The 18512-nt window shown below is 48.7% G+C and overlaps 1 protein-coding gene across 1 annotated transcript; it reads left to right on the top strand.

Moving 5' to 3' along the window:
- The first annotated feature begins 1817 nt into the window (after positions 1-1817).
- Positions 1818-18482, top strand: CCZ1 (CCZ1 homolog, vacuolar protein trafficking and biogenesis associated). The gene is made up of 15 exons (XM_079771491.1): positions 1818-1998; positions 3014-3111; positions 3205-3298; positions 3571-3648; positions 4720-4767; positions 5323-5406; positions 6434-6609; positions 10706-10787; positions 12578-12639; positions 13297-13408; positions 14408-14441; positions 15028-15145; positions 16542-16700; positions 16971-17098; positions 18185-18482. Exons 1-15 carry the CDS (start codon positions 1897-1899, stop codon positions 18238-18240), a joined length of 1431 nt encoding a protein of 476 aa, XP_079627617.1. The 5' UTR covers positions 1818-1896; the 3' UTR covers positions 18241-18482.
- The last annotated feature ends 30 nt before the right edge of the window (positions 18483-18512 follow it).

The raw sequence follows: 18512 nt of genomic DNA on the forward strand, positions 1-18512 counted from the left end.
GATGATCACGTGATTTTGACCCTTCATTTTCTTAATGTAGTGTATCACATATATTGATTTGCATATGTTGAAAATGTCTTTTAAGAGCAAGTAATTATAGTAATAATTTGTCGAATAATGATTAAGTGCTGGGCACTAGATGTCCAATTCAAAGTCCCATTTAATTCTTATGGTGAAGTCTTCAAGGGAAGCCTTTACTATTAAGTCATTTTACAAACAAAAGATACACACTGGAGAAAGGTTAGGTAATCAGTCCAAGGTCTCACACCTAGTGAGGGATTGAGCTAGGATCAGAACTCGGGTCTTTCTCACGTCCAAATTCCAACACTGCACCCCTAAATGTGAAGACCCATTCTGCCAGGTTGGATAAGAAGTCCCGTTTTTAAACTTAATCTGCGACAGACAACTATTGACTCCAAGAAAGAAAATACTAAAAAGGGCCCTTGGTGGCCAATTGGGCCAAATGTAAAAACAGGGCCTAGCAGCCCTGCTAACCAGGGGCCTCTCACACAAGCTACACTTCAGGGAGCAGCCTGCACTAAACTGCCTGCTGCCACCTGAGCCAACCCTTCCAAAGGAATTCCTGGAACCCTATTTCAACCAATAGGACCGAGACTTTGTCCAGGCAATTGGAGCTGAACAGCTGTAGCCCCATCAGCATTTTCACTGACCAATCAGGTGCCTCCATTAGGACAAATCAGGACAGTGTTTTTTTTGGACCAATCAAACTGAGGATTTGGAGTCCTCATTTGCCCGAGCGAAGGGGGCACTTCCCGCTCTATAAGTCAGATTCCCTCTGACTCAGGGACTGGGCTTTCCTCCTCTACCCAAGGTTGTGTTTTCCTGCTGGAGCTGTCCCAGGTAAGCTGTCTGGCTGGGCCAGGCCAGAGTGGACCAGCAGAGGCTAGCTGTCTTGCCAGAGAGGGGCCAAGCGGGAACCCTGGGCTGCCTCACACCTGACCTGCCTCACACCCCTGCTGTTCCACACCTGTGCTGTCTCGCAGTTGAACTGTTTTGAATAAATTCTCCTTCCCTGTACCCCAATTTGGGGTTTCCTATTAGAGCTGAACGGATGCCAACCACCACCAGTTGACAGCAGACAACCTAAAGGTAGCTTAAGGTCTTCTTGAGCTTGGCCAAGCAGCCGGCTGCAGTTCAATCGGCTTGAACTCCAAATACCAGACGCAACGAGCCATTCCAACCGTGCCACAATCCACAGGACTCAAAAGCAAGTGGATCCTCAAAGCTGGAAAGGGCGATGCCCTGGGCGCCAAGGCGACAGGGACGGGCTCTCCGGAGGAAGCTGTGCCTTCTCCCACGTGGGCACACCCAGCGCCTCCCCAGGGCAGCGCCTTCAGATCGGCAGTCTTCCTTCGGCGCCAGAGGAGTTGGGGTAAAGGGCGAAGTCCGTCGGTTTGGTTTGAACCACGGTCACCTGAGGTCTCTCAAATTGGAATTTAAAAAAAGAAAAGGGAAAAAAAACACCTTATATGCTCGAAGCGAGGCTGTAGACGATGAAGATGGGCCCATCTCCAGCGGAACGCACGCACGAGTTTCTCTCAACGCAGGGCGTCTTTGGCGCCTCCGCGCTTCCTTCCACACCAGACTCTGCTCCGTCCATTTTGCCTTAAACAAGCAGCCGTCCCCGGGACCCAAGACGGAATCCTGGGCGCAAAGACAAAAAGTCCCCTTCACCTTACCTCTCACGGAGGAAACACCGGCCCAGGAGCCAACCCCCTCCGGTGCGCCTGAAGGGGACGCCGCGCTGCGGTTTCTTCTTCCGGGCTGACTGCGACCACTTCCGGGGCGACCGCTAGGAGGCGGAAGTGCGGTTTCCTGGAGGCGGCTGTCTGGGGACCGGCAGAGGGAGGCTCCCGAGGCGGGGGCCGGGCCGGGATGGCGGCAGCGACGGCCGGGGCAGCCCAAGAGAAGCAGCTCCCGCCGGCTCTGCTGAGCTTCTTCATCTACAACCCGCGCTTCGGGCCGCGCGAGGGAGAGGTGAGCGGGGCGGAGCGGGGCGGAGCGCGGGCGTCCGCCGGCGGCCGAGGCGGGGGGCGGCGGGCGGCGGGCCGGCGGCGGGCTCGGGGAGCCGCGGGGGGCGCCCGGGCGGTGACCCTCGCCCCTCCAGCGCCGGGAAGCACCTGCCACTCCGCCCTCCTCCAGCGGCAGGACCGAGGCTGCGAAGTGCCAGGGGTGCGCCCGGGTCCGGGAGTCGGCGGGGACCTGACAGCGCAGGCAGCCGGTTTCGGTTCCCGGGCCAGTGCCTGTGCGTTGAATGAAGATTCGTAAGGTTAATCGCTGCACACGGCTGAGTCTTTGCTCGTCGCCTGGGTCCTGGAGGGGTTAACTGAGTGGTTAATTGAGCGGATGGCTTTGTTACTGGAAGTCCCCGACCAGCAGCGTGGAAGCGCGGTGGACCGTAGCCCTGCGATCGTGCAGGCTTGGAGGAAGGACCCTCGCAAAGATGTCCAAATTACTAAATGTTCAAGTTCCAGGAGTTTGTGTTTGTTTATGCTCTAGGTGGGGGCGGTGGCTTCCTCAAAGGATGTCCGGAGCTAGGTGTTGTTGGCAGGAAATCACAGCCCTTGTAAAGCCTGTCTGTTTAAATGTCCGTGAACCTGCTGGTTTTCATTCGCGGGGAGGTGTAAGTGTGTGCACGCGCACACGCGCACGCTTCTTTCTTTCGAGCGTTGGTGCATTTATTACAAATTAGCACGAGGAAAGAACTCCGGAGATGGAGTGTCAGAGTAATTGTGTAATGCTACTTCAGTGACGTGTGACTTAATGAGTATCACAATTGTCTTTCAGTCGGATGAGCGTTTTACACATTGAAAGGATCATTCTCTTTCTGAGAAAAAAAAAAACTTTTTTTTTTTTTTTGCTTTGGGAATGGTTTGTTTGTTTTGCCTTTAGCATATATGATATGAGAGGTTGACATTAAACAGCATTTTCAACAGCTAAGATTTTAAAAATGTTTTATGTTAATGTTGTGGTTCTGTTTCTTCATACTCAGGAGGAAAACAAAATTTTGTTTTATTATCCAAATGAAGTAGAGAAGAATGAAAAAATTAGAAATGTCGGGCTATGTGAAGCTATCGTACAGTTTACAAGGTAACGCCTTTCAATGTGCTTCTGCAAAGCTCAGTGAGTTCCTACAGCTTACACTGGCGAATTGTCCCCAACACATTCTTCTCACCTTTTTAGGACCTTTAGTCCATCAAAGCCTGCGAAGTCTTTACACACACAGAAGAATAGGCAGTTCTTCAATGAACCAGAAGAAAATTTCTGGATGGTCATGGTATTTACATACACAGTACATCTTTTTGAAATTGTAAAGTTATGGGTGATCTTTACTGTTAAGAATTTAGGAAAGTCCTTCTGGCTATTGCATCAAAGTAAAATTGCAATAAGATTGGTTGCAAAAAATTCAACTCCTATTCAGTATTTGTTCTTGGGGCTGTTTTAAGAAGTGTGTTTTTGTTGTGACAGGTTCAGATATTTAAATTTAGGGGAAATTTTTAAAACTTACAATTGATTCATTGTATAATTTCATTTTATCAAATTTTGTAGGTTGTTCGGAATCCTATCATTGAAAAGCAAAGTAAAGATGGAAAACCAGTTGTTGAATACCAAGAGGAGGAGTTGTTGGTAATGTCATTCTTTTATTTCATATTTTTAGATAAACATTCATTCCTAAGTATGCTGGGTGACTTTCTTGGCCAGTTTTAAGCTACGTTGCTTTGCAGAAGTTTCTCAGGGCACACAGGGTGAGGTTTTATATCTCCTGTTTACATTAGTGCCATCTTACGCAAAGGTAGATGTTCCATGTCTCACCAATGCCTTCTACTCATCATCCATGTGTAAATCCCTCCTGCAATCAGGCTTACTGATTTATAATTGAACTAGAGGCCCGGTGCATGAAAATTCATGCACTGGGGGGCAGGGGAGTCCCCTCAGCCCGTCCTGACCCCTCTCACAGTCTGGGAGCCCTCAGGGGCAGGAGGCGACCCGGCAATCAGGGGAAGGTGACGCCCCCATCACACCTCTGCTGCTGCCACTGCCAGCAGCATAAGCCTCAGCTGGCCCTGGTTACCTGAGCCTCGGGCGGCCCTGGGCAGCTGGGCAGCCGCCATCCGAGGCTTGCCTACACCTCGGGCCAGCCCTGGGCAGCTGGGGGGCTAAGGGGACTGGGGGACTTCGGAGGCAGGCGCGCGGAGCTGAGGGGACTGGGCGCCGCCATCTTGTGGCTGTGGGCACCGCCATCTTTGTGAGGGTGTGATGGTCAATTAGCATATTCCCTCTTTATTAGATAAGACATATATTTATTTATTTTTAAACTTTTTATTTTTTATTTTATTGATTTCAGAGAGGAAGGAGAGGGAGAGAGAGAGAGAGAAACATCAGTGATGAGAGAGAATCATTGATCGGCTCTCTCCTGCACGTCCCCTACTGGGGATCAAGCCCGCAACCCAGGCATGTGCCCTTGACTGAAATCGAACTGGGGAACCTTCAGTCCACAGGCTGACGCTCTATCCACTGAGCCAAACCAGCTAGGGCATGAATTTAAATACTTCTCTTTTCAGCTCGCAACTATTGTGGAACCAAGTTTATAAACATTTTATTGCTTTGCCAACAGTCATTGTACCTCTACCTGCCGTGTAATAGAATTTTCTTTCCTTTTGACTTGAGACGTGTGCTGTGTCTTTGTGTCGTTTGCAGGACAAGGTTTATAGTTCCGTGCTCCAGCAGTGCTACAGCATGTACAAGGTAAGCGTGACATTCTGAATTGAATCTAGCCAGTTACCCCCATTGACAGGGGTTGTTTAAAAATAATTAATTCTTTACACTATTGCAAGGTGACTGTGTAGCTGGGTGAGGGGAGGAAATTACGGGACCTCTGGAACAGTATTGAGTTTGTACGTACACTTACTCACTGAGCTTGGAGCGCTTCTCCATTCCTGGCCTTGTACTAGGAATGTGTCCCTGTTGGTGAACAAGACAGTCCAAGTTCTTGAGGAAAATACACACTGTCTGGTTTAGGAAGTCTGGTGATGATACTTATGTAAAGTTCAAAGTGGGTATGAGCTGAGGTTAAAAACGTGCCCAAAACAGTTAGGTGATTTTATTAAAATCACAACATCACTTAACAGTGTGATTTATTTTATAACTCCTCCTTTCTCATGTGACTTGATTCTATATTTAAAAGGGACTGGGGAATTAAGTAAGTCAAATTAATTAATCTAAAAGTAAAAGAAGAACTTGTCATACCGGATGATTAAAGGGCATGGGAAATTGACTTTTTAATACCTTATACACCCTTAGCTTTTTAATGGTACATTTATGAGAGCCATGGAAGATGGAGGTGTCAAGCTCCTAAAAGAAAGACTAGAGAAATTCTTCCATCGGGTAAGTATTTTGAATTTTATTTACAATCTTGGTCGTGTCCAGACAAAACTTTAGAGAAATATACAGACAAGTTTCTTTCTCTTCTACAAAAATCCCAGAACTTGAAAGTGGCAAAGAGCCTAAGATATACTGTGGCAGAACCTGCCCAGTGAGGAAACTTGCACGTGAATCTTTTCCTAACCTACTGGTAGGATGGGAGCATCTCACCACCTGTGCACAGCTCCTTTAAGCGTCTTGAGACATTGTTCGGCTTCACCCCTGTTTCTCCTGCGTCCGTCAGTGAGCTTACTCAAAAGTGAACTTACTGTATAGCGGGTTGGTTGGTTGGTTAGCAAAATTTAAACGCTTCACTGAGTTGGCATGCTTATGGATTGATTCTGTTCACGTAACAAGCCAGAAGTTTTTGGCTGTGACCCAGACTTTATCACAGTAGTGGTGATCAGTGTGATTTTCCCAAGTGATACGTGAATGTCCCTACACAGTTGCCATTCTCTTTCACTGCAAATGGAATTTTGCATATCTCACCCAACCTCTACCTTTGATAAGCTATTTTTGAATTATTATATTTTTGTGAATTACTTTCTTGTTTGTTCTCCACTTCAGTGACCATAATTATTCACTCTCATACCATCTCCTGCTTCCTGCTCTTGTGCCCATCACTGGGCACACCAACCACGTGCCCTTGCAACGTGATTTTAATGTAAGATGTCACTAAGTGTATCCATGATATCACAAATGAGGCTAACCTAATTTGAGAACCACTAGTAAAAGGAATTAAATGCTTCAAAGACAGAAAACACAATACCAAGTAAACATTAATGAGTTGTGTTTGAATGTTATACTTTGAAATTGGTACTGATTTCAGAACCAGTTATCTGTGATGCACCTGCTGGCTGGCTTGTCGGTGAGCTGTTGCCAGTGTGTGATTGTGCTGTACCATTAATTAGGGCTAATTATCTTCAGTTGTCAAAGAGTACTGTATTCAGTGTACTTATTTATAAACATTATGCCTTATTTTTTCCTACAGTATTTGCAAACGCTGCATTTGCAGTCATGTGATCTGCTCGACATTTTTGGTGGAATCAGCTTCTTCCCATTGGATAAAATGACTTATTTGAAAATCCAGTCCTTTATTAATAGAATGGAGGAGAGCCTGAGTATAGTCAAATACACTGCCTTTCTCTATAATGACCAACTCATCTGGTACGTACGCCCTGAATGGATTTGGTGTTGGCTGTGATAGGATTAGATATTATTGCTGTTCATGGGAAGATGTCAGTTGACTCTTTATTTTTTTTAGTCCTCACCAGAGGACATGCTTTTATTGATTTTAGAGAGAGAAGCATTGATTGGTCGCCTCTAGTACACGTGATCGACCCGGGATTGAACCTGCAACCTTTTGGTGTAGGATGATGCTTCAAATAACTGAGCTGCTTGGTCAGAGCTCAGATGATTTTTTTGTCCGAAGTTTTTGGCTTATTTTTTAAGAGAATTTTCCCTTTACTGAACTGACTTATTTTTCAGGGCTTAATGCTTTTATAAATAAATGCCTTAGATATTTTGAGTTAATCAGAGCTGACCCTGCTCTTTGGTTTTGGCTGGATTATGTTATATTCCATACATGACAGTAAGTCTGTGTTCTGGACTAAAGTGATCCTAAGTGAGGATTGTGCCTTGAGTGATCACAGCCCTATTCTTGATAGTGCTTCTGCCGACAGAAGTGCCCGAATTAAATAACTGGGTGCCATCTCCAGGAACAGTGGGCGTGCTCTACTGACATGCACAGGCTCCAGACCACACCCGTGTGTCGCGTGCAGCCTTGCAGTGGCTGCGTCCCTCAGAGCACTTGTGGAGGTCTTAGAGCAAAACAACGGAAGTCCATTTAGCAATGACACCAACACAGGACACAGAGTATCCTATATAATGACAGGCTAATATGCAAATCGACTGAACGGCAGAACGACTGGTCGCTATGATGCACACTGACCACCAGGGGGCAGACGCTCAACACGGGAACTGCCCCCTGGTGGTCAGTGTGCTCCCACAGGGGGAGCGCCGCTCAGCCAGATGCTGGCTCACGGCTGGCGAGCGCAGGGGCGGTGGCGGGAGCCTCTTCCACCTCCGCCGCAGTTGGATATCCCCCGAGGGGTCCCAGACTGCGAGAGGGTGCAGGCCTGGCTGAGTGGCCCCTCCCCAGTGCGCAAATGTCGTGGTTTAGGAAGTCTATATATATAAAAGCCTAACTGAGCCAAGACCGGTTTGGCTCAGTGGATAGAGCGTCGGCCTGCGGACTGAAGGGTCCTGGGTTCGGTTCTGGTCAGGGGCATGTACCTTGGTTGCGGGCACATCCCCAGTGGGGAGTGTGCAGAAGGCAGCTGATCGATGTTTCTCTCTCATCGATGTTTCTAACTCTGTCCCTCTCCCTTCCTCTCTGTAAAAAATCAATAAAATATATATTAAAAAAAAAAAAAAAGCCTAACTGACCGTTATGACGGGTCACTACAATGCACACTAACCACCAGGGGGCAGATGCTCAATGCAGGAGCTGCCCCTTGGTGGTCAGGGCACTCCCACAGCCAACCTCCTACAGCCGGCCAGGGACTGGGCGAGATGGCCTCGATCGCCCTGATCGCTGGCCAAGCCAAGGGATCCCATCCATGCACAAATTTGTGCACTGGGCCTCTATAATAAAAGCATAATATGCTAATTAGATCGGATGTCCTTCCAGACGACCTTCCAGACCAAGCCAGGGCTGCGAGGGAAGCCCGGGTCCCAGTTGCCAGAGGGAAGCCAGTGCTGGCAGCCGGGGGAAGGAAGGCCTACTCTTGCATGAATTTTGTGCATCGGGCCTCTAGTAGATCCATAAACCAGAAAGAGCAGTCAGTCTTGACAAAGTAGTAGCATTGCATGCACACAAGTGACTCACTTTGAACGGAAGGAAAGTTCTGTTTTTTAAAGGAAATAAAATCATTCCTATGAAATAACTATTCGAGAGACTGAGAACTCTGTACTTCAGAGCATGAGGGCTCTTTCCTGTGGGGTGGAGTCCTGACTCCTTGGGCCGGCACTGCAGGGTTTTGTTGGCTTCATGTGGTTGTCTGTCTGTCTGAGCTAAGGAAGGAACTCTTGTTTGGTGTTTTAAAAACTTGTATTTTGAGCTCATTGAAGATTGCCGTGCGGTTAAAAGAACTTGCCCCCGGAGGTACCATCTGGCATAACTAAGAGAACATTACTTCATTTGCTTCTGGAGGGGGTGCGGGTAGGGATGGGGGGCAGATACTGGATGGAGAGCTGCTTGGTCAGAGCTGGTGGAGACCCTGTAACTGGGCACGCCCCTCCGCCCCCTGCAAGCGGAGGCACCTGCTGGTGTTCTGGGCTCTCAACTGCTGGCTGCAACTTACTTTGTTAAAATGTTCTACCCAGAAAACCAGCACCAGAGGGTTTACTGCCGAGCATTCCCTCCTCAGTGCAGTAATAAAAACAAAGCCCCGGCACGTGGACGTGGTCAGCAGTTAAGGAATGTTGCCGGTTCCTTTTATAGGGCGTTTCCACTCCATGCCCTCGGGTCTAGGGCAGCACGGATGGTGAGAATATAATGCACAACACTCAGGCGCTTTAGAAGTTTCCAGTAGCCGAGATAAGATAAAAAGAAACTGGTTACATTAATTACAATATTATATATTGTAGCCCAGTACAGCTAACGTATTACCTCAGCGTGTAAATAATATAAAAAATTCTTAACGAGCTATTCTTTTTTGTGCCAAATCTTAAAAACCCAGTGTGTGTTCTATACTGGTTCCGACCGCCACATTTGGAGGGTTCGGGAGCCAGGGGTGCCCAGTAGCTACTGCTCGGAAGCGGCTGAGGAAGCACTGCCCAGCGGCTAATGCTTTACAGAGTGGCTCTGCTTATCCTTGCGGCCCTCCCACTGGTTCTGATTTCTGTCTTAAAGGGGAAATCACACCAGAGCCTGTTTTGCTTTTGTGCCCGACCCGCCCCCCCCTCCTGCACCCCTTATCTCAATTATTTCTGCAAAAGAAAACAGTGGGTGACCTTCCCAAGTGTTTGATTTGCAAATTCCATCTGCCGGTTGGCTGTGACCCTCTTCTCTGTTGCTTTTACCTTTGGGCCTGACCTCCTCCTTGTCCCGCAGGAAACAACAAACCTGCCTACGGGTGCGGGCTCCCTTCTAGTTTTGCGTGTGGACCAGACGTTATGGAAATTGGGCCTCGGAAGAGGAGAGGTGGTCGAGGAGGGCGGCGTGGGAGAGAGCTGCAGGGCAGGGAGCGGGCAGCACGCATTTGCCAGGACAGACCAGGCTTTGCCTGACGGGATTTTAGCGGAGAAGAAGAAAGAGCCTCTGGAACACGGTGTAGGGGCTTACTTCACATGAAGGCCGATTTCCTCACACAAGTTTCCCAATTATCTTGAACAGAAAGAATACCCAGATACGGATTCACACCCAGCTTATAGTCCTACCCACAGACCCGACTTCAAATAGAGTCCGATGCCTGCTGGTGTCTCACCATTTCCCCACAGGCTGCTCATTGTCGCCTCATTTCAGATTAGATGGTTTGCCTGAGGTTGGTTTCTTCCTCTTCCTCCTCTTCGCCTACCAGGGGTCGGCAAACCGCGGCTCGCGAGCCACACGTGGCTCTTTGGCCCCTTGAGTGTGGCTCTTCCACAAAATACCACGTGCGGGCGCGCACGTACAGTGCGATTGAAACTTCGTGGCCCGTGCGCAGAAGTCGGTTTTCAGCCTGGGCGAGTCTATTTTGAAGAAGTGGTTCTAACGCCGAGCCACACTCAAGGGGCCAAAGAGCCGCATGTGGCTCGCGAGCCGCGGTTTGCCGACCACTGGCCTACACTGAAATCCAGAGAAGTGAAATCCACTCCGTTCCTGAGACGGAGCAGGGTCAGTTCCTGGTCAGCAGCATCCAGTGCCTTCCCTGCCTTCCCGGATGCTGAGCGAAAGAATGTGGCTGCGCGTGGCCAGAAGCCGAGCATCACCTCCGACCTGAAGGGGAGCATTGTGGGTACTGATGCTCCCCGAAGAGTCCTGCATGGAACTCAGCCAGAGAATCGGGTCCTGGGGCTGACTTTAAATGACCCGTGCAGTGCAGGACCACAGGCGTGGCCTTCAGCAGGGTCCAGTGGGGACGCAGGTGTAACGTTCCCTCTGCACCTCCCAGTCAGGGAGGCTCTCGATCTGATGTGGAAGAGAGGAGAGGAGCTTTCGCGTGGAGCCGTGGAGAGACAAGATCAGTCCCGCGTCTGACGGTGCTTTTCTGTGTTTCAGGAGTGGATTGGAACAAGATGACATGAGAATTTTATACAAATACCTCACCACGTCCCTCTTTCCAAGGCATATCGAACCTGAGGTACGATTGGGTGCTAATATCTCTCTGTAGATAGGTGGGTAGGTAGATATATGCATGCATGTATGTACACATGCACATACTCACACAGGTTTGGGGGTGGGAGGAGGGTGTAGTAATTGGTTTTGGCTGGTGCAGCTCCGATCCCTATTTGACATCATCAGTGTGATATGTATGTAGTGAGACCTGTTTAGCAGTATTTCACTTAACACAGAAAGCCACGTGTGTCAGCTCTTCTTCGTTTTGTTACGTTCAAAGGCAATAGCAAAGGTGTGTTTTTAAAGGAGCAGTTCACTGAGTGGAGGGAGAACTGGTGTTTAGGTCGGGTTCTGGGAGCTCGGAAAATGCCAGGACCTTTGACAGCGCAGTGGTTACCCACCGTCTTTTCATCTCTAGCATGTGATCTGCTGTGGAGTAGATGGCACACAGCCCGCCTGGCCTTCCCACTCTGGTGCTTCATCTCCCGATGTCCTGCGCACAACTGTAAACAACTCCGCAGCTCTCCCCAAGTGTCCTTTTGTAGCTTTAATTGTCCTGGGAGTGAAAAGTGCTCATAGCCATAAAAGCTTCCTCTTGGCCCAGGAGCGCGTGTACGCTGGCTCCCTCCCTCCCTCCCTCTCCCTGTTTTTTAAAGCCATGACTTGGAACAACAAGAAAAATACCTTTGATAAGAAGTTGAGAGCAAGGTTTTGAGAAGGACCTGGCCCTGCGCTTAGTTCCTTTCTAGGTAATTTGAGTACAGTGACTGACTATATTTGAATGTGTGCTGTAGGCCAAACACTGCATCTCCTGACAACAGTCCTAACAGCTGGGTCCCTTCTCTTCGCCTTCCGGGTGGGATACCCAGGCTTGGGGCCTTCACTGACTGAGCCAGGCTCAGCCCGCTAATAAGTGGCCGGGCCTGATGCTAAAGCACCTGTTTCCAGAAGGACCACGCAGGAGGCTTTTCCACGTGTGACGGTGCCGTGGCAACAGCAGAGGAGCATCTCTGGGGGTGCGTCATCTCGTGCCCGAAGAGCCAGGCTGTGAAACAGGAAACCACAGTGTACAGCATGGCCCGTGCACACGGACACATGAGTCTTCCCTCTCAGTGCAAGCCGCACATGTTGAGAGCTGGCTGTGCATTTTCACTGCTGGGTTTGCCAGTTTCGCTCTTTAATTTGCTAAATCTTCCACATGCTGCAATTTTATGTAGCCTAAAAGAGCATCATTTTTTAGAAGAGTAACACGTTTTTTAGCTAGTATGACTGTTGGGTTGGGGGTGTTTTTTATTTATTTTCTATGCGTGTTGAAATAGTACATCTTCAGCAAAGGAAACTAGGGACGTGCTATAAATACAAGTCGAGGAGGAGACATGACGTCCTGGCAGAGGCAGGGGCCTGGGTTTGAGCCTGGCGCTCCTGCTCGGGAGCTGTGTGCGCTGGTGAACGTCGGTGGACTTCAGTTTCCACATCTAGAAAATAGGAAGAGAGTGTTCCCTTAGGGGATACGAGGTGAAGTTGAGTAATTTATGTCATTGCTTGGATGCATTAACTGCATGGGAGATTTCAGTTATTGCTGTAAAAGCACTAAATCGGGATATGACATTTAGGGCACAGGGAAGTTATGTTGTGATGGTTCTGGTTAAAATGAGTTCTCTGTGTCTGTGACCCCCCCTCTTTTTTGGGTGGAAGGAGTGTGAGAAATTGATGTAGAAAAGTGGCACAGAGCCAACTGGTAGATGAATACTGCTTTTCAAAGCTTTGAAAGTAGACAGTCTAATAAGTCATTTCTCAACATTGATTTGTTCACAGTTGGCAGGAAGGGATTCTCCCATAAGGGCAGAAATGCCAGGAAATCTTCAGCACTACGGAAGGTAGGACTCTGTTCTTCAGTGTGCGGTATTGGAGTTTATCGTCTTCCTTGGTAAAGATAAAACCATGAACCCTGAATTACCTTTGTACTGCTTTATGAGAACTAGAGGCCCGGTGCACGGATTCATGCACTGGTGGGGTCCCTCAGCCTGGCTTGCACCCTCCTACAATCTGGGACCCCTCGGGGGATGTCGGATAGCTGGTTTCGGCCCGATCCCCACGGGCCCGATCCAGACAGGAGGGAGCCCAATTCTGTGCATTGAGCATCTGTCCCCTGGTGGTCAGTGCACATCATAGCAACCGGTCAACCAGTCATTCGGTCACTTAGGCTTTTATATAGATAGATAGATGATCAACAAAGGAATTCTCTTGTTTCCAGTGAATTAGAACTATTACTTTTTTGTATTCTGATTTGGTATTTGTAAGTAGTATCTAGTTTCCCCCCAAAATGGCTGTATATTAAGTAGAATGTACTCCATTTATACAGGGTGGGCAAAGGTAGATTTACAGTTGTTCATATGGAAACTAATGCAAAAATAAATAAGAATGAACACAGTGTTTTGCATGCTCACAACTGTAGACCTACTTTTACCCACCCTGTATATTCCTGTTTATAATTTTCCTAGTTTATAATTTTCCATCTCTTGCTTGCTTCTCAGATTTCTGACGGGACCCTTGAACCTTAATGATCCAGAAGCAAAATGCAGATTCCCCAAAATCTTTGTAAATACCGATGACACTTACGAAGCCCTCCATCTCATCGTTTATAAGGTAACAACTCCTTTCTCTCCAGTGTTCCAGGTTAACACCAAAGTAACTCTCCCGTGTGTCCACGGGTATGTGTGCAAACCTCTAACATGTTCTCAGAACAGATGCTGGACGTGAACATTACTGTGAAACTCAACATGGGTGCCCTCCTGGAATAGTGCCTTCCTTTCCAGCTCCTGGGAAGGCGTTTCCTTCCTTGTGAGAGGGTAACTGTCCAAGGCCTGGCGTCCCGCGTGCTGGTTGGACGCCCGGCATGGGCCTGCCCACCCTGAGTACTGCCCTCGTGCGGTTTTACAGCTGTGGACTTGCTCATTCTGTAGGCACAGTCTCAGTTCTTCCTTAATCTCATCTAGTGCTCATCCATATCCAGATTTCTCCAGTTGGCCAGAAAATACCTTTATAAGGGTGATTTGTCCAGTCAGGAGTCCAGCCAGGTCGCTGCGTGCCGGGTTCTTTCTCCAGCATCTAGAAGCGTTCAGGAATCTGGAGGAGGCGCTGCATGTAAATTAGTAAAGAGACTAGAAATATAATATAAATTTGTAATCCATGGGGGAGCCAGAGGAAGCTTAGCTGTAGTGGCTAAGTTCTCCTATCTCTGGACTCGGGGCTTTTTTTATTCCCACATTTTGCCCTATAGCAAAGTAGATACACATATCAAAGGTAAGGTTTGGTATACAGTAGGCATTATCAGATTGGGGGAACTGCCTTCGGCTGTTCAGGTGTTTGGCCAGCAGGAGGCAATAACATGTAGATTAAAATGCCCTCAGCGCTCTGGCAGCAAGCAATCATTAATGTAAATTCAGGTGTGGGGAAATGCCTTCGGCCATTCCAGTAGGCAATAATATGTATCTTCAGCCCTGCTGAAGCCTCAGGGTTCCGTCAACCTTTTGATGAAACTTCTTGCATTTATGACATGCTGGAATTCGCCTCCAGCAGCTGCGTGGGCTCTGCAGCCTTCCCTCTGTGCGGCCTTGTAACCTCGGGTGTGTTTTCTCCTCCCAGGCCATGAGCGCGGCTGTGTGCTTCATGATTGACGGTAGGTACACTGACTGACTCCAGCCTCAGACAGGCCTTTTCTGTCTACAGTTTGCTGTGTTCTGTCCCTAAACGGTAAACATGTTGTCATAAGCAGCATCGAGGGAAGTTGAGTCCTCGTTTTCCCTTTGTCAGCAGCAGGACCTGGGCTCTCTGTGCCCCGGCTGTGGGAGGTAACAGAGGCTCCTGGCCAGGGGGCTTTGCGAATGAAATGAGGTCACATTTGAAGAGCCCCGGACGTGGCCCATCCATGCTGTGTAATGTTGGTTACATATTAGACCTTCTTGGGTCGACGTGGGGTGGACAGCCCACTTACCACCCACAGCACATGCTCATGTCAACATTCTCAGTGAGACAGATCTTTGCTTTTGTTGTTTTTTTCCATCTTAAATATAATTTTGATTCTTCTGTTTCTCTTCTATTGAGGGGGAGAGGGGGGGGCAGGGAGATCTGATCATTTAATTGCTTCATCTCCCAGATCCATAATTCAGTAAAGATGGCAAAATTGTTCTTAAGACAGTAAAGTGAACATTGACCTTTTTACCCCAGAGCATGGTCACACTCTGCCTTTCTGCCTTCCCTGCTAGCCTCCGTGCAGCCTACATTGGACTTTTGCCGAAGACTGGACAGCATTGTGGGGCCCCAGCTCACGGTGCTGGCATCGGACATCTGTGAGCAATTTAACGTCAACAAAAGAGTGTCTGGGTTCGTACTTACTTCGTGTTTCCTTTCCAGCATTTAGCGGGGCTTGGGAGAGGAAGGGTGGTTTTCCTTAAGCAAACGGACAGGATTCATTCGCGTTCCCTCCGCTCCAGAGAGCCGCTGAGTGCTGCCCAGTCCTGTCTGAAAGGCCTCCTGGGGGAGCTGCTCCTGACTTTTCTGCCCACGCTGATGGTTGGGCGGGCTCTGCCCTGGTTATGGCATGAGTGTATGGGCTGAGGTGTGCCAGCTATGCCCGTAGGCTTGGCCTGTGAGGGCCCACCCACACCCCACATCCCACTCGACCAGCCCAATGGAGGAAAAAACCCTGTGTGAGGGTTAACAACAACAAAAATTCTGCTTTTGTAAGAATTCTCTTTTCATTTTCCTGGAAACTAAGCTATCACATGCCTTCTTTGCCTAGGTGCACAGTGTTACAGTAACAACCCACTCCCCCAGAGCCCGGACTTCCGGCACCCTCAGCCCCGGGCATGGCTGCAAGCCCTGCAGGAAGCAGAGGCCTGAGCCCCCAGTGGCAGGGCCGCTCAGCCGCTCACCAGACCCCGGACTCTGACTTGAGTGAGGGCACAGTGAGGGGAGGGCAGGAGGCCCTGGAGCTCGTGGCCCCGCTGTCTGGGTGGGACCCTGAGAAGTCGCAGGCCCTGACGGGGGGGAGGGGGGCAGCGGGGTAGCACCCACTCATTTACAGTAATTGAAGCTGCATCATCCTTCAGCAGAAAGGCTGATCTCCACTCAGGAGGGTGCCGTGTTGCTGGTTAACAGTAGTTAGCTTCAGTTCTGTGGCAGATTGACACACGAACACGTGTGTTCCCAGTTCTGTGGGATAAAGGAGACGGTACTCTCCTAAGGGGCCAGCAGACTTCAGAAAAGGGCCGAACAATAAGTACGTTAGACTTCGTGGCTGTAGGTGTTACAACCCCTCAATGGCTGTTGGTGTGAAAGCAGCCACAGGCAGTATATTAACATAAGGTGTGGCTGTGTTCCAGTAAGACTTTATTTAGAAAAACAGGGCCAGGAGATACATGGTCTGTATTCATTTAGTTTGCCTTTATTTTAATTTTATTTTTTACAGAAAATCCAGGGAATAACCGAGTGATTGCCATTTATAAAACATTATACTTGTATTAAGAAAATCATAAAATGGTTTAAGTATTTTTATTTTTTAAACAATACACTTGGGCCCTCTGGAAAATTCCGTCAGATTGGATGCCTCACAGATAGCACGTAAATGTGGCAGGATCCTCACACGAACGAATGAGGAGCCTGTCACCTTCATGGAGAGTCTCCCTGGCAGGCCCGGCCATTGGAAGTCCAGGGCTCGGCCACACGGATCAGTTTGGGGAATCCTTTCAGAATGCTAACATTACTGCTGTCCTCACAGGTCTGAGAAGGAGCCCCAGTTTAAGTTTATCTACTTCAACCACATGAATTTAGCAGAGAAAAGTACGATCCACATGAGGAAAACACCCAGCGTGTCGCTGACGTCTGTTCACCCGGATCTAATGAAGATTCTGGGCGACATCAACAGTGACTTCACCAGGTAATTCTGACCACCGCTCAAGCGAGGTGCCCCCTTCTCATCAGCAGAGATGCTAAGGGAATCGTCTTCAAAACCCAGTGACCACAGCCCCTTGGAGGGGCTCCATCCCTCTCTGGGCTTCCAGACCCACCGTTAAGCCCAAAGCCGCGGGTCACTCGCACGGGGCTCCCCGAACTTTTCAGACGCCCGAGAGTTCCCGTTGTAGGTAGCTTCTCACAGCCTGCCTCTGTGTGTAATAAACCACTGCCTTTTGCAACTCTTGTCTTGCAGGGTGGACGAAGATGAGGAGATCATCGTGAAAGCCATGAGTGATTATTGGGTTGTTGGGAAAAAGTCTGACCAGCGGGAGCTCTATGTTATTTTGAATCAAAAAAATGCAAACCTGATTGAAGTAAATGGTAAATAGGATTTTTAATGCTTCTGACGTTTAAACACCACTGTCTTCATTGTCCTGAAACACATGCTCAGTAGAACAGCACGACTTGAGATTTCAAGCAGATGCTTCCGTTGCTTGGAGGAGACCTGTAGCTTAGTTCCTCGAAAACGTATGTGAAAAACTTGCCTGTGTCATGGCAAACTTGACAGTGGCCAAAGGAAAACTATTTTTATGCCAAAGGAGAGAATCCCATGGCTTCACATCCTGTGGATGGACCGGCCCTTACTTCCTGTGGGAGAATACACGCTTCGAAGCAGAGCAGCCAGGCTCAGGAAGCAGTTGACGGCCACTCTGTGCGGGAGCAGTAACACTGGGGCGTGCCTCCCGCTCCAGCCAGAGCCGGTCTGTCCTCCGCTCGCTGTCATCCCAGCAACTGCTTTGACTGACCCTGGCGGTTGTGCTGGCCTGGAGGCAAGGGTGTGTCCCCTTCCCTGCACCCAACCCCGTGGCGGCTGTGCAGGAGACCAGAGCAGGGCGTGGACAGTTGGGATGCACCCAAGTGCCTGCCAGCTGTAAGCAGAGTTAGGTGTGCGTTTCTCTGCAGGTATCTCCGAGGGCATGTGCCATTTCTCCCTTCCGTTAACACATGTGCATAGTGTGTGCATTAGAAACCGCAGGGAGGCCGTGGCTCAGTACAATGGGAACTGAGTGAAGGCACGAGAGCGCGGCCGCGGGAGCACCTGGTCCACAGGTCACGGCCGCAGCGGGAGTTGCGTGCTTGCATCAGAGTTCTCCAGACCTTAGAAGTGCTCCTAAGGCCCTCTCCCGGGGTGTCTCGGGCCCTCTGGGCGCTGGGTTTGAGCTTCCTCGGGCCCGAAGCAGCAGTGTTTCTCTGTTAGAGCACTGAAGTCTCATGCATGGTAGGCTTTTTCTTTCTCGTAGTTTATTGACATTTCTTGCCTCAGCTTCTTAGAAATCAGATCAACATTAATGCAGATAATTGCTTATTCCCAACTTTATTCCGGAAGAATTTAAGGTACTAATATGTATCATGTAACCTTTGAGTGGAAAGCTCTCCCTTACTCACTGCTTTCTGTTCTTCCTGCAGAAGAGGTGAAGAAACTTTGCGCCACGCAGTTCAATAACATCTTCTTCTTGGATTGACTCACAGAAGCATCTTTTAAAAAGCAGCTCAGCAAGCGTTCTGTTTACACTGCAGGTTATTGGTCATATTATTGACTGGACTAATGACAATAGTAAAGCAATACTTGCTTTGAAGAATCAAATTTCTACTCAGTCTGATGATCCTCTGAAGTTTTTAGATTTTAAATATTTATGTGGAATTAGCCAACGACATTCTATCATTCCATTCTTTGGACATTATGTGAATATTTTACTGGAAAATAAGACGAATAAATTGTTAAGGTTTTTAAGCT

This window comes from Cnephaeus nilssonii (genome assembly GCF_951640355.1).
Source record: "Cnephaeus nilssonii genome assembly, chromosome: 5".
In the NCBI taxonomy this organism is placed as follows: domain Eukaryota; kingdom Metazoa; phylum Chordata; class Mammalia; order Chiroptera; family Vespertilionidae; genus Cnephaeus; species Cnephaeus nilssonii.